General features: G+C 38.8%; 1 protein-coding gene across 3 annotated transcripts in view; it reads left to right on the forward strand.

Annotated features, from left to right (window-relative positions):
- ptpro (protein tyrosine phosphatase receptor type O) overlaps positions 1–26,444 on the forward strand; it is a 257,646-nt gene that overhangs the window by 156,394 nt on the left and 74,808 nt on the right. For all 3 annotated transcript variants that reach the window (XM_039769992.1, XM_039769991.1, XM_039769993.1), the window contains exons 11-15: positions 1,653–1,816; positions 4,329–4,449; positions 9,552–9,685; positions 12,711–12,846; positions 15,443–15,563. In XM_039769992.1, the coding sequence (XP_039625926.1) occupies positions 1,653–1,816; positions 4,329–4,449; positions 9,552–9,685; positions 12,711–12,846; positions 15,443–15,563 (676 nt within the window). The remainder of the gene's footprint in view (positions 1–1,652; positions 1,817–4,328; positions 4,450–9,551; positions 9,686–12,710; positions 12,847–15,442; positions 15,564–26,444) is intronic.

A 26,444-nucleotide genomic window follows, 5' to 3' on the forward strand; every position in this document is an offset into this window, starting at 1 on the left:
CTGTAATACAAAAATATTGCTTTATAGGTTTTGGTTGCTTGAAGCTATGTTATGTTCAGTTATCTTGTTATTAATTTTTTGTTTTGATCAGAAAACTGAGAAAAATTGTGTGGGGTCAGCTAATTGATATCTAGCTTGCTGTCTTATGCTGCAGTAGCTGTGTTTTGACTTGTTTGGGACAACTGTTGAATAAGTATGTCCTCACAAACATTGAGACAATGTGAGCTAAATGTGGGCAAAGATGTGGATCATGTTTGGAGGAAATCAAGGATTAGAACAGTCATGGATTTTGAGTTAGCTATAGTGTTACAGCTCTTTTATTTAAGTTTAAATATCATGAGTCAACTGCAAATAGATTTGCAAAAAGATAACAAGAAAATCCCTGTTCTTTGAAATTGGCATAACATCATTCAAATTCAGAATGCAGCTGTTTAACCATGAGATTATTCAGCCCATTGGAAAGGTTTAAGGGAATTTGTCAGGGATTGCTTTGTAAACAGAGCCCAGGAGCTATATAAAAAAATTATTATTATTGTTATTATTATTTTAGGTGGAAGGACCTAACAGCATCATGCATATCTGTAGAATGTGATTGCAGTCTTGCAGTCTTACAGTCTTACATTTTACGATGTGTGGTTATGTAATATCAGAATGCAAGATCAACTAGCCAGCTCTTTTGTAAAAGCACCACAACAATCTTTCCTTTGTTTCAAATAAAATGGGCAATTTCATCCTGCACCAAAAAAATCTCATCAGTATGAGACTCTATCTTAGTTAACACAAGTCTGAGTGGAAGAACACATTGTTGTGGTCAATGTCACAGTGTAAATGGCTGTGATTGAAACTCTGCATACTAACAAAATTAATGATTTTTGTTACAATGTTCATTATGTGATCCATTTTCAGTACCTTCCCACAAAATGGTATGTTGTCAGTGATCCTCATCAGCCCAGACAACCTCACTTTACATTTTATTCCACAGCAATTTCATTTTATTTCATCAATATACTTCTCCAGGTTGCTGCTTAATTTCATAATGGCAATGCAAGTTATAGTCCTTTACTCCCAAACACATTTTCTTTATAAAGAAGACACGCAGGTATCTGTCTGCTCTTTACAAATATGCACTCTGCCTCTCATCTCTCTTTAAACTTTTTTCCCCTTTATTTTTTTCTTCAACATTGCAGTCAACTAACAGCAGCCACAGCACTAAAATCAGTATCTCTGCCAAAAAAAACTTAATATTAATCCTGCACATAAATTAGTGTAAGAACAGCAGTCAGGATCCATAGGATAATTTGTAGCTAAACTAAGTACATGGACATTTACAGAAAAGTAACAATGCAGGCTGTATATAGTATGTTTTAAATAATGGTGAAGCAGGCCAATCAATAGGGGTTCTGCAGGCTGGACCAGCCTCTAGACCTTGAGTTTGAAATCGTGCTCTAGTGTGTGAAAAGACAAATAATACCTATTTAGAAAGGAAAAAAATCCACAATAGCATTAGTTTAACTTTCCATTATTGTTAGTTATCATTATTTACTAACTGGAGCTTTTTACTATGCAGTTTTAAAAGCCTTTAATCTAAGAGAAATCTTAAACCTTTCTTTGAGATTAACAGTTTCCTTCTCATGATCCCCATTTGTTCACAGCACCAGAGGCACCAGAGATTTCTTCTGTGATCTATTCTAGTAATCTGCTGTATGTCACTTGGCATTATGGGGACAACACCACTGACCTATCCTACTCCAGGATATCGCACTGGTTGGTTGTAGCAGAGGGACGAAAGAGAGTTCGAAAAAGCATAACATCAGATGTAAGATTTTTTTTTTGTTATATTCAAATCAAGAGAAGCTTCCCCTTACAGGTGTCAGTGTGTTTGAAAACTACTACTATATTCAGTGTGTTAAACAGCATGCTTTCTACCTTCTCTTTTTGTTTCCCTGCCTTTTTTTGTTTCTTTGAATGTTTTGCCAGTAATGCCTGCATTCCTGTTTTTGTGCCAGCATAAAAAAGCAGCATACCTAGGTTCTTGCCTTTATTCTGCTTCCTGTATTTAAACAGTGAGTATGGATTGCATATATTTTAATATTAGCTTTTAGTAAACCTCTATATATATCCAACATAACTAACAGAAGAATTGTCATTATCTGTTTTCTTATATGTACAATCCGTTCATCTAAAGATACTTGAAATATATGTGATTGCTGCTCAAAATGTTCAATAATAAAATCAAATCAAAATTTTACAGTTGAAGCAGCAGCTGGCACCATAACATAAGCTTTTTGTAGTACAGTGCAATTTATTTCATGTTCTTGTATTTGAAACATAATTTAATGTACTATGGTTGGTCTCTATGCTGCTGGAAAAGAAATAAACTGTCTTTCTGGAATTCACCTTTAATGAAGACAATAAATCCTGTAAATGAAGCATACCACTCAGATTTAATTGAATTGTTTGTCACCATTTTAATGCAGCATAATCTTCTTTAATTTGTGAAACCTATGGGCTACATTATACAAAAATTTCAAAATTGTGTTACACGTTCTTATTGTTAAAATTAAATCATCATCATTATTTTATATTGATTTTTGAAATGCTTTGAGTGCACTATCTATTAATCTGGACTGCACTTACAGTGCATCCGGAAAGTATTCACAGCGCATCACTTTTTCCACATTTTGTTATGTTACAGCCTTATTCCAAAATGGATTAAATTAATTTTTTCCTCAGAATTCTACACACAACACCCCATAATGACAACGTGAAAAAAGTTTACTTGAGGTTTTTACAAATTTATTAAAAATAAAAAAATGAGAAAGCACATGTACATAAGTATTTACAGCCTTTGCTATGAAGCTCAAAATTGGGCTCAGGTACATCCTGTTTCCCCTGATCATCCTTGAGATGTTTCTGCAGCTTAATTGGAGTCCACCTGTGGTAAATTCAGTTGATTGGACATGATTTGGAAAGGCACACACCTGTCTATATAAGGTCCCACAGTTGACAGTTCATGTCAGAGCACAAACCAAGCATGAAGTCAAAGGAATTGTCTGTAGACCTCCGAGACAGGATTGTCTCGAGGCGCAAATCTGGGGAAGGTTACAGAAAAATTTCTGCTGCTTTGAAGATCCCAGTGAGCATAGTGGCCTCCATCATCCGTAAGTGGAAGAAGTTCGAAACCACCAGGACTCTTCCTAGAGCTGGCCGGCCATCTAAACTGAGTGATCGAGGGAGAAGGGCCTTAGTCAGGGAGGTGAAAAAGAACCCGATGGTTACTCTGTCAGAGCTCCAGAGGTCCTCTGTGGAGAGAGGAGAACCTTCCAGAAGGACAACCATCTCTGCAGCAATCCACCAATCAGGCCTGTATAGTAGAGTGGCCTGACGGAATCCACTCCTTAGTAAAAGGCATGTGGCAGCCCACCTGGAGTTTGCCAAAAGGCAACTAAAGGACTCTCAGACCATGAGAAACAAAATTCTCTGGTCTGATGAGACAAAGATTGAACTCTTTGGTGTGAATGCCAGGCGTCATGTTTGGAGGAAACCAGGCACTGCTCATCACCAGGCCAATACCATCCCTACAGTGAAGCATGGTGGTGGCAGCATCATGCTGTGGGGATGTTTTTCAGCGGCAGGAACTGGGAGACTAGTCAGGATAAAGGGAAAGATGACTGCAGCAATGTACAGAGACATCCTGGATGAAAATCTGCTCCAGAGGGCTCTTGACCTCAGACTGGGGCAACAGTTCATCTTTCAGCAGGACAACAACCCTAAGCACACAGTCAAGATATCAAAGGAGTGGCTCCAGGACAACTCTGTGAATGTCCTTGATTGGCCCAGCCAGAGCCCAGACTTGAATCCGATTGAACATCTCTGGAGAGATCTTAAAATGGCTGTGCACCAACGCTTCCCATCCAACCTGATGGAGCTTGAGAGGTGCTGCAAAGAGAAATGGGCGAAACTGGCCAAGGATAGGTGTGCCAAGCTTGTGGCATCATATTCAAAAAGACTTGAGGCTGTAATTGCTGCCAAAGGTGCATCGACAAAGTATTGAGCAAAGGCTGTGAATACTTATGTACATGTAATTTCTCAATTTTTAAATGTTTAATAAATTTGCAAAAACCTCAAGTAAACTTTTTTCACGTTGTCATTATGGAGTGTTGTGTGTAGAATTCTGAGGAAAAAAATGAATTTAATCCATTTTGGAATAAGGCTGTGACATAACAAAATGTGGAAAAAGTGATGCGCTGTGAATACTTTCTGGATGCACTGTATATACTGTATGCTACTTTCAGTGAAGACTCACAAAAATATAACTTGTCCTGCAGGTGACACGAACAGTAATGAAAGCTGTATTAAGTGTGCCACCAGGAGACATCTACAACATTACAGTTACTGCCTGCACAGAGCGAAACAGGAGCACATCAATTGCACGAATCATCAAATTAGGTCAGTACTTTAGGTCTTAAAATTAAATTACATGATTCAAACATGACTTACAAAAATGGAAGAACAGATGCTGTTAAATAAAAATGGCATCATTTCATTGTTTTTAAAATTATTGTATCATTAAACTATTTTGGCAATTTACAGAAAAATTAAAAGTAGGCAAATGCTGGTAGCACACAACAGTCTTATTAATAGACACTTTGGATTACACTGTTTATGTGCCTTCCTCCTTGTAAAGGGTAGTGTCAATCAAGTACTGTAAAAGAACTCCCAGATCTTCAATTCTAAAATGCTCTGCATGGACACCTATGTGGCTGATAATTTTTTATTGTAATCAACACAATAGTGCACAGTATATAAAGTATCATTTGCTTATAATACTAAGGCTGTACTTTATTGCTTTTTTAATTTCGCCATTGCCACATCCTATGGTGAAATACACCTATCACATGTCCTTTTTTTTTTGTTTATATAATGAAGTCAAACTCTAATAATTCCAGTCCACTGATTTTGGCAGCCTTCTTGTGATCCAAGCTAACCTGTGCTCTGAGATGACAGAATCTTCAGTTCTGATGTGGCAAAGTTTTAGGATGACCTCCCTAAATGAATCACATAGCCTGACTTTTATTCTTTTAAAAGGCAATTTAAATTCACATTTGTTTGGGAAGGCATTTAACTTAACCTGACATTCTTACTTTTTCAGTTCTCTCTATCTGCCCAGGTGCTCACTGTGATATGTAGTATCACAAATTATGTTTTTTGTTTGTGATTTTCTGAAGGCATTTTATACTTTTTGTTTTTGATATTGGTGTTTATCTGTTGGTGTTTATTTAATAGTTGTCATTGTTTTTATTCTTGTATGATTTTGAATGTCCTTGACCATATGGAACATTCTGTGTAAATAAAATATTTTACTGTTGCAAGTATTCATCATTCTCATCAGTTTATGACCATTTTAAGGTTTATACAGGTTAGTTGGTTGCCCTTCAAATATTTTTCTGCCACTCTCAATTGTCCTAATGCTAATGGCATAAACAAAACTTTAGCATATAACTCTTTCCTATTGAGTCACAACATGTTGTATTAGGTAAAGATATTATTCAGACAGTTCCCTCACTTAATTTTTCAAAAATCATTTATGCTAGAGATATTTCAAGTGCACTACTCTTCTTACTAATCCATATCTTCTTTTCAGTACAAAAGCATTTGAATATATACAGAAAAAAGACTTTTAATCGAGAGCTTCTTCCTTTTTATCATAGCTGGTTTATGATAATGGCTTTCGCAAGCACTCTGCATCCATTGCATTCAACAATGTTTGAACATTATTACCCACTCCAGTACACTTTGGTGAGGTAAAACATTGTAACAGTGCACAAACTGCCTTTAATATCAGATCCTTTAACACCTACTTACCACAATAATCATACAATAGTACTTATCACTTGCATTGAACATTGTGTAGTGATCAGTTAGCTGCTTTTTTCAGTGGCATCTGTGGTTAGCCACCTGCTTCAAAAAGAATACAATTACCTCTTTGACAAAAAAACTAAAGTGGACTGTGCCAATGACTACAGACTGGTGGTGCTCATTCCCTTTTTAATGAAATGTTTTAAGGGACTGATGATGGACTACAACTCTGTAGTTGCCAGTCCTAAGCCCAGTTTAGAAAGAAGAAGGGAAACAGCTAGGGTTTAGGGCCAGTTGTGCAACCTGTTGGGCCTGGTAGTACTTGGAATACTCTTAGTAGGACCCCTGCTGGAGAAAACATCTGTAACAAGTGGATTAGTCCATGAATGGTTAAAAACATACAAAAGGGTTCACCAAAAATATTCGATCTGGGGTGACAATCTATCTAGGGGAAGAAAAGTCTAAAAATAAACAAAGACATCAATCAGGCTGGCCAGTTGATTGCAAAATTGTTCCATAAAATACCAAAGAGTTTAAGATTGGGTGTAAGAGTTGTTCATAATGCTACCTAGCATTTCCTCCATAAGTATTGTGCACCCTGAAAACCTAACAATTTGAAAAGTGTGAAAGGGACACTGCGTAGACAATGGAATTCACAAATGTGGCAAATAGGACTGTGAGTACTGCTACAATGTGGAATATCAACAGTCTGACATGTAGAAGTCAATATACAGTATAGTGGAAATATAAAGAGTCAAAGTGTATTTTTTTATCTTCAATCAACAAAATAGAAGCATAATAATGTAAAAGAACTATGTCATGGTTATACAATGTGGTACAAAGGAGAACAAACTGAAACTAAGTTGGTATTAACCTGAATGAAGTCTGGAAATGTATAGTTGTGCAAGGATGCAAGTAAGTGTTATTGAAAGGTCATTGTCGCTCAGGTTAGTATCTGACAAAAGATTATAATTTCTGGCCAATTCCTCCAAAGTTGGATGTACAAAGGAGGAAAAAGATAAATGTGGCACGTATTTGCAAGAATTAGAGAGGAGAATTCAAAGAGACAAACAATTGATAATTGAGACTAATCTAAACTGGCATATACATGAGCAAACTGAAGGTGTTGTGGAAGTAAAGGTTTTGGAGTTGCGAATAATAATGGAAAATATAATTGGAGTGGATGTATATATGTGATCTTCGTTTTGCTAATACTTTTTTTAGAGAAAACAGGAACATAAAATTAGCAAAAAGAGTGGAAATGCAAAATTGCGGATTGACTTCTTAAAAGTGAAATTAAAAGACTGGTTAAAGATTACAAAGTGATAATTCGTGTGGTTGTGCAGCTTTGATTGTTGGTTACAAGTAATGTAAAGAGAAGCAATAAAAGAGACTGTCAAGGAAGTGACACTGGAAAGGTTGAAGGATAAGGCAACACAGAAACTGTGAAGGAAACTGAACAAATTTAAAGAAGATTTGCTGTTGGCCATGGCTAAGGTGTATGTAAAGACACCTGGAAGGAGCAGAAAAAGGTAAAGAAAGTTAACTTAAAGGAGAATCTGGCTTTGTGCCAGGCAAAAGTACCAGAGATGCAATATCTATTTTAATACAAATCCATGAGAAAGTGCTTAATAGAGATGGAGAGATGTATGACTATTTTGTGGAGTCAGAAGAGGCTTGAAATAGACATGATATGTATTATGATATGTAAGTTAACAGAAAAGCAGTTAAATTGATACAACTCATGAATGAAGATGCCATGACAACAGTGAGAACATCCATAGGGGTTACATAAGAATTTCAGGTTAAGTCTGGTTAAAATCAAGGATCAGCACTGTGCCTATACCTGTTTGGGTTAGTGATCCATGTGCTATCAGAAGAGGAGAAGGCCTTTCTTATGAGATACTTGTTACAGATACCTTGATCATTTTGGTAAAAACAAGAGGAAAAGTGCATCAGATCTGTTTGGAAACAAAGGAACTTAGTTGGTTGGTTTGGCCATGTATTTAGAATGGATGACAGCACTGAAGTTAACAAGGTGCTTGATTTAAATGTGTAAAGCAAAAGAGAGGGAGAGTTAGACCAAAATTGAAATGGTAGGAATTTGATGCAGGACATGTTCAGGTACATTACAGTTTAGAAAACCAGTACAAAGGCCACCAACCCTGTTAACTGCAGGAAATAGCACTGATGATGAGGATGAAGATGACAATTGCTGAAGCACAGTAAATGTAAAATTCCAGATAGATTGGACCACTTACAGTTAGCCTATTGTCATACATGGTACACATATGATTCCAAACCTGGATAATAAATACTGCTACAATACATTCTACAGCTCAGAATTTATAATTTTTGTACCCTTTAAAGCTGATCACCAAGATCCTAGATGTGGAAATTGGTGTTGCCACCTTCGACTAGATTTTGGACTTCCTAACCTGGAATATCCCCATGACCCTGTGTTAGGATACAGCGGGTTGGATAATGGATGGATGGATAGATAACCTGGATATGAGGACTGGCAGCATCACTTCCTCCACTCTGATGCTCAGCAGAGGCACCCTAGACTAATGCATTGAGCCAAATATTGCTTATGTATAATTATTGGCCAAATATTTTCCAAATCCATCATTAAATTTGTTGATAACACTAGCATCATAGGCTTAAACACCAACCATGATGAAGTGGCTTACAAAGGAAAGATTTGCAAGCAGTGGGAGTGGAGCTGGGAGACAAATGTTTTGGAGTGACTGAAACCCCGAAGTGAACACAAGCTATTAGCTACATATCACCTATTATATAGAAGGATCTTCAATGCCATTAGTTCCCCAAATGTTTGAGGAACCCCAAATATCTCACCCTTGCTTACTAGCTTCTTTATGTGCAAAGCGGTGTCCATTCCCAGTGGCCACACTATTACATCAGCTTCACATAGAACTGTAAAACAGTACAGAGGGAAGCAAAGGCACTGGCCGCAGACCATCACATACTGTATGGATTGTCTAATTATGCCTTTAATGTTATGAGTTGCATTCATGGTCTCTGTTTATGTTTATTGCCTGTTGTTGGTATTGCATTACTTTCACTTGTCTCTAGGAAACTTGCAAGTATACATTTCAATGATTTTTCTATTAAACAACCCCCTATCATATAGGCCAACAGGAGCAAAGTACCAGACTGCCAGAATAACAATTAGTGTCTCAGCAACCAACCAGATGCACAGTAATTAGCTTGGAAGCAAAGAAGTGTGGAAACTTTTTAAAGAATTCTTATATATGTTTGGTGTGAGATACAGTATATTGTACCTTATATACAATATATAGATACATGTGCATTTATGTATATGGCCAAGACCAGTTTCTTTTTTGTTGAACCCGTGTAGAATGGAAATATGATTTTCATGTTTTCTTTGCCAGGTGGCCTTTATATATTATACTTAAACAGTATTTATTTATGAACATTTAATAAACATACATACTGTATATGTTTATAAATATACTACACCATTATGCACTTTGGCATAGACTTATAAATGAAAAGCTGCTATATAAACAGAAGTATAATTACTGCCTAAAATCCAGATGTGTCCTTTGAATAAGAGGAAGTTGACCCAACTTTCTTTCTTTACAGATTTTGCTGCTCTGTAAAAATTAAAAGGCGTTCTTAAAGAAGTCATACTGTTTGTCTTTCAGAGCCAGCCCCTCCAAAGTCGTTATTTGCTGTGAACAAAACACAGAATTCTGTTACTTTGCTGTGGGTGGAAGAAGGCATTGTTGATTCCTATCAAGTTTTGTGTAAAAGTTCCTACGACAGCAGAGACCAGAAGGTTAGTGCTAGAAAATTGCTTTTTTCTTTTACCGTTTATTTTCTTTCCATTTTTTGCATAATATAAACTCTGTTAAGCCACAGATTTTAAAAAACTCATGGCTAGATTGTTCCATTGTTTTTGATTTTGTTATTTTGCAGATCTTACAGCAGGATTTTAGATTTGATCCTAGTAGGTTATAATAACCTAAGATTTTCATCCAAATCTCTTTATTATAAACAAATCTGACTTGTTTTTTTTCTATATTAATATTATTTAGAAGTGTATGAATGTTTTGAAAAGAGTCCCTTTAGACTTGAGCATTTTCCAGAAAGCTCTTAAAACCGTGGTGTTAGACTCAAATCTAAGTGTTATGACCCTTTCAAGTTCAGTTTATAGATTATTGCTCATGGCACAAGTTGGATTGAATGCAAAAAAGTTTTTCTCAGTTTTTAGAAGAAAACACACCTTTGTTGCAGAGATGAGATATTGTCTTCTTCCTTATGTCTTCTCTGACCTTGTGTCATTGATCTGATGAGACAAACTATTGTGTTGCTAGTACCTTATAGTTTGTTTAAATTTGTAAGTATTTCCAGTATTGCCAGTTTACTGGAAATAATACAGTATTATGCAATAGTGAACAAAAAATTAGTATAATAGGCAGCTTTTTTGGTATCTGTTTCGTTTCTTCTTTTTTTCTGAATAGCTCTGATAAGAGAGAACTATCTAATCTATTTTTTGATTTTCTTTTTTTTGTTACTTATTAGTATTAAGGTGTTGTACCCTGTTAGCCATTATGGATGTGGTGAGAAGTTAAGCAAAATGACACCTTTTATTGGCTAACTAGAAAGATTACAATATGCAAGCTTTCTAGGCAACTCAGGCCCCTTCCTCAGGCAAGATGCAATCAATTACATCTATTACAACTTATTACCACATTTGTTACTTATTAAAATGAAGAAAAGCAAACAAAGCTATACTGGCATAAGAAAAAGTTTAGCATGAAGTATGTAACTCCCAACGGTGTCTACCCCTGCAACAATCGCCCACCAACCATCCCACTCCACATTACATAGCCCAGGAAAATGTAAAATATCATACTAATTGTGCTTCCCAGAGGCCCTAGTAAGGAGAAAGAGAAAAATTAAAGAGCCACTAAGGCTTACCTATCCAGTCCTCCACCAAACATGCTGCAGCTATCCAGCCATCAATGGTGACATGTGATGACCCATTAATCCAGGATGCAGAGAGCTCTAGAAGAACTCTCTAGAAGTGGATTTCCAGTAATTGGAGGATAGAATGTTGCGTTCCTTCTATTGGGAAACAACTGTGAGCTTGTTATTTTTTATTTTATGGACAGGATAACAGAATGACCAGTACCTCTGTTCCTTTACCTGTTCTGTGTCAAATTGCAACAATTGTCTTCTCTTTGTTTGTTCAGTGAAACAGAGGTCACCAAAACTGTATGCAGCATCATTGTCTCGTAACCCTGCATAGTATATATGTTTGTGTGTTTTTAAGGTCTAATGTCAATCTCTCCAGATTCATCACATGATCCCAATGACTTATTTTAGTATCTTATTATTTTTTTTGTTTTCTGATACATTGCAGTAGCTGTTTAATGCTGACTTTTGTCAGACACAATTAAACTGATGGAACCTTTGATCAGCTCTTGGATAAATAGTATCGAGTATTGTGGAGAATGACCTTTTGAAGCAGTGTCCTTGGAATCTACCCCCTTTGTTTATCTGTCATATTTTTATGTTAAACTTACATTTGCAGTGAGATTTTCAGGGAGTAGTAACCTTGCTAATGCTTAATTCCTTGCACCAGTTCAGGGAGTGACTAGGCAGCTAGTAAACCATTTGTATTAAAATGCCACAAGCAGAAGATATTTCAGTGGGCAAAAGACCATAAAACATAGACTGATAATCAGTATCAGAAACTCCTATGGAATTCAAATTTAAAATACACTCCTGAAGTGTATATATATCTATATATTAACAGAATTAATCGAGCCCAAATATCAACATAATTTAAGTTATATGAGCCACTTGGGCTAGAAAGAACAAAAAGCAGACAAAGCCAAAAGAAGAGTTATGGCAAGTCCTACAAGAAAGTTGAAAACATTATATACTGTAGCAGTGTACCAGTGGCTTACAGCTTGGGAAATGCTTATTTGTTTTAAAATACACAAGACATTTCTGTCACTGTCTATTGTACCAGTATTTATTTATGTTTATTATTGTATTATATAAATAAGCATTTTATGCCCAGTATTTACACTAGGTATGAACTATACATATCTAGAATATATACATATATATACAGTCATTCCTGTTTATCCACATTTTTTAAAACATTTTTTCACTATAAAGTCTTTTGGACTTTTGTACGACAAACTCTTTTAGGAATGTTTTTCCTTATAAGCCACAAATTATCTAACATGCAGTTATGCTTGAGTAAAGAAGTGTGGTGCTGCTGGTATCCATACCCTCTGAGCTGCTGCCTGCTAGTCTCATGCTTTTGTTTGCTTCACTATGATGTGCTTCTGCAGTAGCTGCCTTGGTCGTAAAATATCTGTGTAATCTTGAAAAGTGGCTCCAAAAAAGTGAGACATTGAAAGCAATTGAAAATTACAGTGAGACAATTCCACCATGCTTGGATGCAAGACTCTGAACAAGATCAGTAAAGACACAGTTTCTCTCTCTTTCGTATCTCGAATGTAGTTTAATGTGCAGGGACATTCCAGTTAAACCGATCTGATAGTCGATGAATGAAGTATTTTTTAAGTATGGATAAATCAAGTGGTGATGGTTATATAGGTGTTTGAGAGTGTTTTAGTGGGAAAATAATAGCAAGTAGTTTCTTGATATCTGATATTTCTCTCTGATCCGTTTTTAGGAAACTGATTACAAACAGATTACAACAGATGACTTTCTACATGAATTTATGCTGATACTGACTGCCCTTTAGTATTTGAACAATTTATCCTAAAACATTTCCAACTTCTGATTGTAAAATTTTGCATTATTTCCTTTTCCAGGCAGAGCAACTGACTGTGAATTCTCATGTGGTGACATTTTCAAGTCTGTCTCCATCAACAACATACAACTGCAGTGTGACCAGTTTCAGTCATGACATGTCCAGTGAACCTGCCTTTATAGCGGTCTCTACACTGGGTAAGACTCGCTTTTTACTCTTTATTGCAATTAAGGTTTACCAAACACAATGCTGAGTAGAAATCTTATAGAGTAGCAGTAACAGCATTAAAGTGGACAGATAGTAACAAAATATTGCAAATTTGTGAATAAAAAATTAAAATTGAGTGGGATGTTTTTGTTAATGTATCCTAAAAGTAAACAAAATGTCTGTAGAGTAAAAGATTAACACCTTTGTGATCCTAAAGAGCCCTCCAAGAGTCAGAAAATATGAGACCCTGTGAAATAATAAGGACAGATTTATTTATATCTGCAAGGTGTTTCTATCTTCTTGATGGAAGAAAAGGGTGCAAATCACCTGCACAGATCAGAAACAAAAAAAACTTGCTGCATGAAGTGCAATTTAAAAAAATGCTGCCAATCAGTGCACCAAAGATGATAACTCTGTGAGCTTAATGAGATATATATATATATATATATATATATATATATATATATATATATATATATATATATATATATATATATATATATATATTCTTATTGTTAGTTTTTGTTCTTTTATTGGTTGCAACATCACTACAGCAAGGAAGACTGATCCCTAAGTAGCTCCACCACCACGTTTTTTTGCTGCTTCTATGCAGAATATACAGTATCATTCTATGGCCAGTAGCGCTGCCACAAGTACGTGGTAAACAAAAGGCATTAAGTCTTTGCAGCCCTGTAATGGCATATTTTTGCAGTTTCTAGAGCATTATTACCCTGTTGTTTTCCTATGGCCCTCAGCCATAAGTACAGTATAAATGGCCTTGACTCAGCCAACTGAAAATTGACTAATGACTGTTGTCAGAGGTGGCTGGGGTGGCGACCCGGCTGGGACACCCAGGAGGACCGGAGGAGGGCTTGCGCCTTCCCCAGACCATCTGGGGGTGACCACCCTGGTTCCTTTGGGGGCACCCCCATGCCTTTGGAGCCCTGGACCTCAGCACTTCCACCACACCAGGAAGTGCTGGGGGGAAGAGGAGCAGGGACACCCGGAGTACTTCCGGGGAAGCACCTGGAGCACATTCGTGTATGGATAAAAGGGGCTGCCTCCCTTTATTCGGGGTGAGAGTGGGGAGTGGAGTGGACTGAGCTTGCTGGAGGAGGCAAGGAGGCGGCCTGAAGAAAGTAAGGCATTATGTGGCCAGGACTTTTGGGACTTTAGGGGTTTGTGTGGCAACTTTGTATATATTGTGGACCGATTAATAAACGTGTGTTGGGTGAAATGGACGTGTCTACCTGTCTGTGTCCGGGCCAACCTCCACACTGTATATGAATAAATAAAAAAAAAATAAATAAAAAAATTGTAAACAAGAAAAAATCAATACACCTTAACTGCTAAATTCAATTGAATGATTATAATGATTATAATGATAAGTCTTTGTGAAGTAAATAGTTAAACTTCCAAATTATCCTTCATTTTTATTTTATTCAGCCTTTTTATTTTATTTTATACATTATATCTTTTTTAATTGGAGAACCAGTGATTATTCCAGCAGCATTAGTCACAATGTAGGGTCCAGCAATAATCCATTGCATGGCTCAGTAATGCACACACCCATGTCCACTCATACAGGAACAATTCAGAAATGTCAGATTACGTAACACATATTTTTCAAATTTAGGACGGCAAGCTTATCTAAAACCGTGATGTTTGGTCCGCTGAATTAATATACATCTATTAATCTTTTTTCTAGTTCGCTTATACATATTAGGACCACGGCAGCACAGTTGCATTTTTCATTGGATTGTTCCTTTATCTTTCATGGATCACCACCAAATCTTTATTCACATTAGCTTTTAGCTTCAGGCTTTGCTTTACTTTTATAAGTTAAAGTTTAAAAACTCTAACGAGAGACTCATTCATTAAAATTGACAAACATTTTTCTGCTACATCCAAAATTATGACTAGCTAGTAAAAATAGCCAAAGCCTCTGAATAAAGAGTAGGACATGCTATTTTTAGACAACTATTGGAGAAGTGTGTGATTAGAAAGGATATTAATCTTAGCTGTAATGGGAGTTATTACTTTATCCCTGACTCAAGCCTTCAGCGTTACATTACTAGCTAGATCAGCTAGTGAAACCATCTAAGTACCTATGTCCTCTTCTGAAATCAGCTGAGGCCATTGCTATTCTCTGGAGAGAACTGCCAATACTGCATACATTTCTCTATGTAATTTTCACTTGTGTTGCCATTTAACTGCAGTGCAAATGTGGAAGGTCCCAACCATAAAAATGACTGGTATTGATTCTTTAAGCTAAGTGGATCCCAGTCCCAATTTTTAATTGTGGTGTTTAACTGCTGCCTAAGCTGATGCCTTTACCTTCCTCATATATTTGAGGCCTACAACTGCATACAGTTTACACAAAGTGCATTTCCAGTAGTGGACTCAGCTGTTCCTTATCTCTTCTACTGCATGTTCCTGTTTATTATTGTGATTTACTTCTTTCACTTACAATTTGTTACTATTTTTAACTCCTGATGACTATTTTTTTTCATGGCCAAAAAACAAGTGCAACAGTTGTGGTGTTCCTGGTAATAACATTTTGTCCAATCTACTTTTCTTTTCCAGTGGCAGAGATGAATCCTAATATTGTGGTGATATCTGTCTTGGCAGTTTTGAGTATCTTTCTTATTGGCTTGCTTCTCCTCATCCTGATTGTCCTGAGGAGGAAGCACTTGCAGATGGCCAGGTACGTAAATCAGTATTGTACATGATGTACAGACCCAATGGAGTAAAGGATTTGAGTATGACCATACTCGTACTCAAGCTGTGATGTAGGCTGTCAAGAATGAGATTTTTGGCAGTAATTTGAAGTTCAGGTTTACCTTTCAGTGTTCTCAATTTGCTACTGAGATTCCACACTATGGTGAGTGTGATTATGTCACATTTGTATATGGTCTTTGCCGTTCATTATTGTACAATGCATCAGAGTTGCAGGACTACCAACTGCCCAAAGGTAGATGGATTTTTGACCAGCATTTTCCCAGATGACCTGGGTTTTATTTTTTTGTATAGTTTGAGTAAATTAGAAAACTTTGTTTCTCTTCAGACTTTTTCATACTTCAGAAGTTTTAAAAAAAATTAACCTAAAAATTCTATGGGAATATCAATGTCTTAGTATATTTCTATGTGTATTGCACACTTATGTATTCAGCTCTGTTTATGTTTTATTGTATTCAGTTTTCTGTAGCTATTTATAAATGTATGTAGCACTGTGTGATTGTAAATGGAAGTGTACATCTTAAGATTAAATTAAAAGAGTTGAGTTTTCATTCCACTTCTTCCAAAATGTTGTAACAAAGGCGCTATATAGGTGCCTGACCTGACACAGATGCACATGGAGGTACTTATAAAATAAACAGGCTTTTTATTTTCTTCACCTGTGGGGCACATCTTCCCCGTGAACCCCACAGGCAATACACAGTCCCAAACCACACTAAAGACCCACAACAGTTCTCTCTTCTTTTATCACTACTCCTCAAGCTTAGTCCTCCTCCTCCCGACTCTGGCTTTCGAGTGGTGGTGGCTGGCCCCTTTTATAGCCCACCCGGAAATGTTCCAGGTGCTTGACCACCTGGTCCCAATTGCCCTTCCGGGTGGGGCTGAAGAATCGTCCAGCCGGGCTGTTGATTCCAGGCAGCACCCCCTAGCGGCCACCCCAGCTCCCAACCAGGCTGTGGAGGACTCCATCTCCCATGGAGCCATGCAGGAGGTTGGGGAATCACCATCGGCCAGGGAGGCTGCCACCAAGCGTCCTGGGGGAGGTATTGAGCTGCCCATGGTTGCTCCCCGGAAACATATACAGCAGGGGCGTCCCGGCCGGGCATGGGCCCTGGCCGCCAATTACAGTGCCCCTCAGTCAGATGATCCTTGCGGGGCTCATCGGCATGCCCTGCGAGCGCCGGTCCTCTCCAGAACAGGGAGTCGGCGTCCTTAGCTCCACGGCTCTGCCCTGTGGAAACATAATGAACAAGTCTGGGGGTGCTACCCAGCCGTCCCTGCCACTTGGACATCCTCTCCGGACAACACCTCTAGACATGGCCACAGCAGCCGCAGTTATAACATGGCTGACCCCCTCTGACTCGACCCTTGCAGGAGCGGAAGCAGGCAGGAAACCCCTGCCCCTTCGCCTGCTCAGCAGAGGGGTATCGTGATGTCTCTGCCCCTCTGCAGCGCAACCCTCCTGTGCTCTCAAGCCGACGGGCTTACGCTGCGCTCTGTCAGGAGTCCCCGTTCTCTTCTTCCAGGTCCTCTTCTTCCTCTGGGGTGCACTGACGGTCTGGATCCCCTTATGGGAATAAGGGAGACCCTGTGCCATCTACACACCTCTAGATGGCCGCAAGACCGGCGCAGGCAGTCAGGGCGGAGTTGTTTGGCAGCCGACATTCACCGGCTGCCTCCACGCACGCTCCTCTGCAACGTTGTTGGTCATCCCAGCAGCATCTTGTGTACTGGGAGGAGCGGCCTGGCAAGCAGTACTGATCATCACGGCGGCTGCTGCGCTCTGCCTCCCCCCCTTTTTTCCTCTATGGCACAGGCCTCACTTACCTGTACCGCTGTGTCCTGCAGGCTGGGGGATGACGCACCACATTTGCGAAACCACTCGGTAATGGCTCCCAACAGGGTGCAGAGTTCTTGTCGAATCCCTCCTTCGTCTCCTGTAGGACCTGAAAAACCTTAACCAAGGACTGCAGGGGTAGGAGGACAAGTTCCAGCTCCTGTGCAACCTCAAGAAATGATAATACTTTTGGTCGTCGGTGGACTTGGGCTCCCCTCAACCCCTCCCACTGCAAGTCATCAAGGCCCTGCGGGATCTCCACAGGCCCCTTCGGTTGATCCGTCATCCCTGCCTGCAAATCTTCCTCGGTGGGCAACTGACACATGCCCTCTGCTCCTTTACCTGCTTCAGGGAGGAGCTCCTGCTCCTCTAGCAGAGACACCACATCGGGAAGCTTGTCCGGGCTCTCCTCCTCCGGCTGCTGAATCGGGCCGAAGGGAAGACACAGCCCAGCCTTGCTGTCTCCCGAGCTCGCTGCACTGTCACGCCACAGACACACGTCCTACAGCCAACAATGGGTGTTTCGCTCCTCGGCATCTAGGAGGTAGGCTGATGCGAACATGGAAAACCCTTCCCATGGCACTTCACCCTTGGACCCATCACCTACCTCCGGCTGCAACCTGTGGTGCTGGTTAGCGTGGCAGCATCTGACGGCTGGCTTCTGTGTCCACCCGGCTTTATTCTTCCCCATCTACTGCGGTGTCTTAGGAGCCTCTCTGTGGTCGTCCTGCGGCCTCCGCCACATGTGCGCTGCTTCGCGTGCTTGCCTGCTGTTTGTGCAGGCGCGCACCTCACGCTGTGGCCTCGGTTGCGTGCTTTCCTGATGACCGTGCTCCGCGCTGTAATCCTGGGCTCGCTGTCAGCGCCGTGCTCTGCCGGAGCACTCTCTGTGCCTAGGGAGTGTGCTCTGCGCTTTGGTGCTGTGTGCACTCTCCGCACTGCCTTCTATGTGCTCTCACACTGCTGTGCCAGGCCATTACACAAATTTTATGGAGGTCCCGATCCAAATGGACGGACCGGAATCTTGCCGACTACGTCAGCGTAACAAAGGCGCTATATAGGCACCTGACCCGACAAAGATGCACACGGAGACACGTATAAAATAAACAGGCTTTTTATTTTCTTCACCTGTGGGGCACGTCTTCCCCGTGAACCCCACATGCAATACACAGCCCCAAAGCACACCAAAGACCCACAACAGTTCTCTCTTCTTTTACCACTACTCCTCCTCAAGCTTAGTCCTCCTCCTCCTGACTCTGGCTTTCGAGTGGTGGTGGCTGGCCCCGTTTATAGCCCACCCAGAAGTGTTCCAGGTGCTTGACCACCTGGTCCCAATTGCCCTTCCGGGTGGGGCTGAAGACTCGTCCAGCCGGGCTGTTGATTCCAGGCAGCACTCCCTAGCAGCCACCCCAGCACCCAACCAGGCTGTGGAGGACTCCATCTCCCATTGAGCCATGCGGGAGGTTGGGGAATCACCATCGGCCAAGGGAGGCTGCCACTAAGCTTCCCGGGGGAGGTATTGAGCTGCCCATGGTTGCTCCCCCAAAGCATATGCAGCAAGGGTGTCCCGGCCGGGCATGGGCCCCGGCCACCCATCACAGTGTTTAATTTGTAACAAAGTGGCCCACTTCAGTGAGTGACACTGTGTATGAGTCAGCCCTGTGATGGACTGGCGCGCGTCCAGGATGGCCTTTCGGTTTCTATAAGTCTGGGATCGGATTAAACTAATTTAAAAATCGATCGAGGCATGAAAGGATGAATTTCATATATGGAGTTCAATTTGATATGGTATCTTGACTAAATACCTAAATGTATTTAACACTAGAATCCCTGAAGCCTATGGAAAAAAATTCGGAATTTCGGGCAACCTTAAATTTCTTCGCAGTTCTTCATCAGTATCTTTTGTTTTGCAAATGTGTCAATCAGCACAAGCAGCAAGCAGCCTACTATCCCATCCCCCACCGCTGCAGCTCAACAGGCAAAAAGTTCTCCCAGCTCAAGTCTTGTTTATCTGGGTGTGAAGTGCCTGGAGCTGTACAGTGGGATGCAAAAGTTTGGGCAACCTTGTTAATAGTCATTATTTTCCTGTATAAATTGTTGGTTGTTACGATAAAAAATGTCAGTTAAATATATCATATAGGAGACACACACAGTGATATCTGAGAAGTGAAATGAAGTTTATTGGATTTACAGAAAGTGTGCAATAATTGTTCAGACAAAATCAGGCAGGTGCATAAATTTGGGCACCACAAAAAAGAAATGAAATCAATATTTAGTAGATCTGCCTTTTGCAGAAATTACAGCCTCTAAACGCTTCCTGTAGGTTCCAATGAGAGTCTGGATTGTGGTTGAAGGTATTTTGGACCATTCCTCTTTACAAAACATCTCTAGTTCATTCAGGTTTGATGGCTTCCGAGCATGGACAGCTCTCTTTAACTCACACCACAGATTTTCAATTATATTCAGGTCTGGGGACTGAGATGGCCATTCCAGAACGTTGTACTTGTTCCTCTGCATGAATGCCTTAGTGGATTTTGAGCAGTGTTTCGGGTCGTTGTCTTGTTGAAAGATCCAGCCCGCGCAGCTTCAGCTTTGTCACTGATTCCTCGACATTGGTCTCCAGAATCTGCTGATACTGAGTGGAATCCATGCGTCCCTCAACTTTGACAAGATTCCCAGTCCCTGCACTGGCCACACAGCCCCACAGCATGATGGAACCACCACCATATTTTACTGTAGGTAGCAGGTGTTTTTCTTGGAATGCTGTGTTCTTTTTCCTCCATGCATAACGCCCTTGTTATGCCCAAATAACTCAATTTTAGTTTCATCAGTCCACAGCACCTTATTCCAAAATGAAGCTGGCTTGTCCAAATGTGCTTGAGCATACCTCAAGCGGCTCTGTTTGTGTTGTGGGCGGAGAAAAGGCTTCCTCTGCATCACTCTCGCATACAGCATCTCCTTGTGTAAAGTGCCCAATGGTTGAACGATGCACAGTGACTCCATCTGCTGCAAGATGATGTTGTAGGTCTTTGGTGCTGGTCTGTGGGTTGACTCTGACTGTTCTCACCATTCGCCGCTTCTGTCTATCCAAAATCTTTCTTGGTCTGCCACTTCGAGCCTTAACTTGAACTGAGCCTGTGGTCTTCCATTTCCTCAATATGTTCCTAACTGTGGAAACAGACAGCTTAAATCTCTGGGACAGCTTTCTGTATCCTTCCCCTAAACCATGATGGTGAACAATCTTTGTCTTCAGGTCATTTGAGAGTTGTTTTGTGACCCCCATGTTGCTACTCTTCAGAGAAAATTAAAGGAAGAGGGAAACTTACAATTGACCCCCTTAAATATTCTTTCTCATTATAGGATTCACCTGTGTATGTAGGTCAGGGGTCACTGAGCTTACGAAGCCAATTTGAGTTCCAATAATTAGTTCTAAAAGTTTTGGAATCAATAAAATGACAACGGTGCCCAAATTTATGCACCTGCCTGATTTTGTTTGAACAATTATTGCACACTTTCTGTAAATCCAATAAACTTCATTTCACTTCTCAAATATCACTCTGTGTGTCTCCTATATGATATATTTAACTGACATTTTTTATCGTAACAACCAACGATTTATACAGGAAAATAATGACTATTAACAAGGTTGCCCAAACTTTTGCATCCCACTGTATAAGGTAAATAATATATTGTTATTTGGAACACATGCATTTCATACAACAATCTGGGCAAATGTAGAAAGACAGGAAATGTGAGAAATGTTGAACACATAGCTAAAACAGAAACTTTTTGCATGTTATAGTACTAACGACAAAATTTTAACATGAAGTATATAATGTGTGAAGACTAAAGTCCAAATATCAAATAAATACTTTCACAAAAGGTACACTTAATAAGGTGCCATTCCTTGTTCAGAAAAAGATCCCAGTCGTCCCTTATGGAGCCGTTTCTGGACAAAAGTAGAACCATAACAACAGTTGCATAAAGTGTGAGCTTCCACCTGCAGCTAAAGTCATTCGCGTACTGAAGTAGCATTGCACATGTACTTTGTCAGCATGCCCGTGTCGATCAAAGAGGTCTGGTAATAATATTGTATGTAAAGTCTAAAATGTGAATGTGCAGTAAGCTCTAGGTTTTAATGAGCACACTGCAAAATTAGGGAAGTTAATCTGGAGCAAGGATTGAGCATGGCTGATTCCTTTTATAGACATTCAGACTACACGTGTCAGGGATGGGGGATAGTTTCCTGACTGGGGAATATGCAGTCTGGTGCTGCAGTTGGGTAGTGTTCATTAGTGGGGAGGTCTACAGAAATATGAAAGATTATGATACTCAATATGTAAAAAAGTTCAACATGGCAAAGTGCAAGCAGGACAACCCAGCAATTTTTATATTGTATTTTTTTTCCTCTTGTAAATATTGTTGGATGTAACTTGAGTAAAATGTCTTTGGATGTTGAAGTAGCCTTGTGGTCTTCAGAATCTTGGGTGGTCTCATAGTTTTATGTGAGCATTATTGATGGGTCTGATTTTATTGCTCTTTTGTATTTTATTACTTTTCTTGATTCTATGTAATTTGTTTTGAGTTTTGTTTCTGTTAATTACTGTTTAATTCTTAGTTATATTGTATTTGTTACTTCTTTTAATTTTGTTAATTCCAGTTTACATTTTTTCAGTTACACTCTTATGTCAAATAACGTCAGGGGCAAAGCCTAAGATGCTGTACAGCACTTGGCAGTGGAAAGCTGTTATTATTTTAGGCAACCATTGTACCTGAAAGGCAATGTTGTACTAAATAATTATAAACATACACACTACTTTATGATAGTCTATTCCAGTCCTTCATACAGTATATGCACCATAGCTCCTGTTACAGTACACTGACCATTGTTTATTTGAAAACTCCACCCAAAGCAGTTGGTGCAAAAAGATAAGCAAAACATAAACCTTTGTTTTATTCTCATAAACATCCATCCATTCATTATCCAACCTGCTATATCCTAACTACAGGGTCACGGGGATTCTCATAAACATACACCACAAATACAGAAAGTATTTTTGGTGAAATTAGAATATTGTAAGACACTAGAGACATATTAATTTTTTTAAATTTATAAGTGATGGTTTGATTTATAGGTAAATAAATTTATAGGTAATGGTTCAGTATTCTTGGGAAAAGTCTTAATTAAAAAAATACCAGAGTTATCCTTTTAATACTGATGGAACAGTTTTTAACTTGCTTGTTGACCTAGATTTATTTATACAGTATATATGCACACACAGACACATACATGTATATATCGCCAGACGGCGAGCTGAGCTGGGTGGAAGGTTGGCAACGCGTCTGGGAGTTGGAGGATTGATTTATTGTGTATTTGTTATTGGTTTATGAGTATAGTGGAGGAAAGGGTGCTTTGTGCTCTGTGGCAATTTAATAAAGTCGATTATTGGACTTTTACCTGGTGTCTGGAGTCGTGGACAGGGGTTCAAGGGAGCGATAGTGCCCCCTATCTGTCACTATATATATATGTATATATATATATATATACACAAAATATATAAAGTAAAAGCATTCCATATACTGTAATAGATCCAATAAATATATTGTTGACCTTTATTGAATCCGCTATTGGCACCTTGCTATTTATTGACACAAATATCAGTGGATCCTATCACAAGTTGTGATACAGTATAGTAGTACAATAAAAAACAATACAACTTATTTTTGTATTAATAAATACAGAACTGGTACACATATAATTGCAGATTTTTTTATATAGACACAACAAGCAAGAAAGAAACTGATTGAATAAATCGAAACCAACAATATCTATCCACTAATTAATTGATGAGCTATGGCTATTTGACAGTGGTGGAGATTAAAATTGTAAAAGAGAATTTCAATAATAAAGTTACAGTCCTGGGGCCTCATGTATAACGCCGTGCGTAGACACATGGCGTAAGCACAAAAGCCGAAATGTGCTTACGCACAGAAAAATCCAGATGCAGGAATCTGTCGCATCTAACTTCTACGTTTTCCGCTACATAAATCCCGATCAGCGTGAAAACTAACGCTCGTGAACGCGCATTATGTAACGCCCCAACTCCTCCCAGAATTACGCCTCTTTGAAAATGCAAATGAATATAAATTGCCCTTAAGGTCAGCCTTCTGTGAAAAGACAATGGGAAAAGCACCGGGGAAAATATAAGAATTTCAGCGAATACCAAGTGGAGGCAAAGGAAAAACATACTATTTGTTCAAATAAACCGTGGTATAATCAACAAAAGGAAGTTGATCGAGTGACATAGCGTGTTGGAGAAACTTGAAAGCTCACGTTCACAAAATCGCACAGTGCCGGAAATAAAAAAGAAGTCACATATCAAAGTCACCGTGAAAAGGTGAGTTGTAGCCCACTGTCTGAGTGTCATATGAAAGCTTATTAGGGTATAGAGAAAAAAGGCACACAGTGGGGAAAAAGCACGAAATGTCAACTTTAATCTCGAATTTTCCACTTTAATCACGTGGTTTATTTTGTCATTAAAGTAGAACATCATAAACTTCATCTTAAAATCGTTTTATTAACCAGTTTCTCAAATCACATCGTAATTAAAGTAGCACGTTAAATGCTTTGTTTTGTATTTGATCTTCTATGTGCTCTATGTGTGTGAATCACTACTTGCTTCTTAAACTGGCTCTTTTCCTCCAACTGGACACACTCTCTGAATAACTAAAATAATGAGATGTATACGTGATATCATTTTCATGACGATAGGAGTAAAAGCAGGTTATTAAACATGAGTTTCACGGCGCAGTAATTGTGTGCGACCTTCGATGAAATAATTTATTGCAGCAGTACTCATGGGTGGCTCTAGGCTTGTGGTGGCAGTGGGCAGAGGAAGAATTGGTGGCTCCTTCGCCGCCAATGTCAGTTTGGTAGCTTATGCACGGCGGGTGGTCAAGTCCGTTGCAGACACTGCATAGCCGCCTCGTGCTCATGACACAAGCATTTAACTTTTACCAAATTTGTCGCATGCTTTTTAGCTGTGTTGTTATTTTCTCTTTCTGTTTTATATTCAATATATATTGGCGTAGCCGCCACTGCAGTCCTTGCTTTTCTTTCTCCAAGTAACCGATCACCACACAATCAGCTCTGTAATAGAAGTTAAGCCATCTGTAAACTTAGAGCGCCGATTCTTCAAAACGTTTAAGGAACATTGAAATATCTTCGTAGTACATGTTTAATTATTCTATCCTTCACAATACTCCCAGTGAAGAATATAGATTACTAGCAGAATACCCGCGCTTCGCAGCGGAGAAGTAGTGTGTTAAAGAAGTTATGAAAAAGAAAAGCAAACATTTTAAAAATAACGTAAGATGATTGTTAATGTAATTGTTTTGTCATTGATATGAGTGTTGTTGTCATATCTATCTATTTATATATATATATATATATATATATATATATATATATATATATATATAGCAAAATAGCTGCGATTGGCAGTGGAGAAGTAAAAAGAAAAGGAAACATTTTAATAATAACGTAACATGATTGACAATGTAATTGTTTTGTAATTGTCATGAGTGTTGCTGGCATATATATATATATATATATATATATATACACACACACACACAGACACATATATAAACATATATATACATATAAACATATATATATATATATATATACACATCTATACACATATATATATATACAGTTATATATATACATATACACACATACATATATATACACATACTGTATATATACACACACACATATATACATACTGTATATACAACATATACATATCTACATATTTACTGTATATACACATATATATACAAATCTACATATATATATCTACATATATATATTAGGTGGGACTCGATTAAAAAAATTAATCCAATTAATTAGAGGCTGTGTAAGAATTAATCTTGATTAATCGTATGTAATCGCACACGTAAATTTGCCCCAAATCGCAAATGTTTTTTTTTTATTTAAAACGGTTTTAGTGGGCGACAGAATCAAATAATAGACATGGACATGAATATTGTAAACTGAAGCTGTTTTAACTTCTGAAAAAAGCTTTTAAACTGCATTTGAATTCAAAACAGAAACAAAAGTATCATCCCTGGTTAAAATTGGGCAGACTTAAAAATAAAGTGGTAGTTTAAGTACTTTAAGTACATTTTCAGAATAGTATTGTCTTTAAATAATAATAACCAAAATTTCACCATAAAGTGCAGTTTTTCTTCTTAAAAAAATAAGTCAGAAACATAAAAGGTAATTTGACCAGCTTACTCTTTAAACTCTGAGTAACATTAGCCAAAATTATTTTGTACATTAGGCTAAAACAGTGTGATCATTGAACATTTTGTAATTAGATGTAATTAGAATTACTAACGGTCACGGAAGTCCAATGATCCCCAGTAAGAGCCACAAAGTCCGCTTTCTGTAATGCATCTAATTTTGCTTGCTTTTCAGTGTGCACAAAACCATGCTATCAAGGCTTCGCTCGGGTAGTCGAAATGATCAGTCGTAGGAACGCGCTTTATTCCGACTCTAACATTTTTGTAGCTGTGATGTGTGCATCAGTATAATGGATGTACCAGGAAATCATTCATTGACAAAAGTTCCCGTTTGCTTGGAATTGAAAGTGTGATTAAATGCGTTATTTTTTAAGGCGTTATGGAGTACATGCATCGAAGCTTCTCAACTGTGCTTGTGCTAAGAAAGGGAAAATTTTAAAAATAACGTAACATGATTCTGCGTTAACCTAATATTTTTTCATACGTCCCAAACCAAGGAGATGGGAAGGTAAAATGAATCGGGTAGCGCGCGTACATAGTCCGTACATCCCCTCTCGGGAATCGAACCTCGAATGTCGGCGTTAGAGGCGAAGACTCTACAATTGCGCCACCGCTTGCAAGAAGGATATCGCGCATGAGTCGAGGTACGGCTGCAATTCTTGAGAGACGACCTACCAAAAATTACTGCAGGGACGC

Source organism: Polypterus senegalus, chromosome 11 (genome assembly GCF_016835505.1).
Source record: "Polypterus senegalus isolate Bchr_013 chromosome 11, ASM1683550v1, whole genome shotgun sequence".
Taxonomy (NCBI): domain Eukaryota; kingdom Metazoa; phylum Chordata; class Cladistia; order Polypteriformes; family Polypteridae; genus Polypterus; species Polypterus senegalus.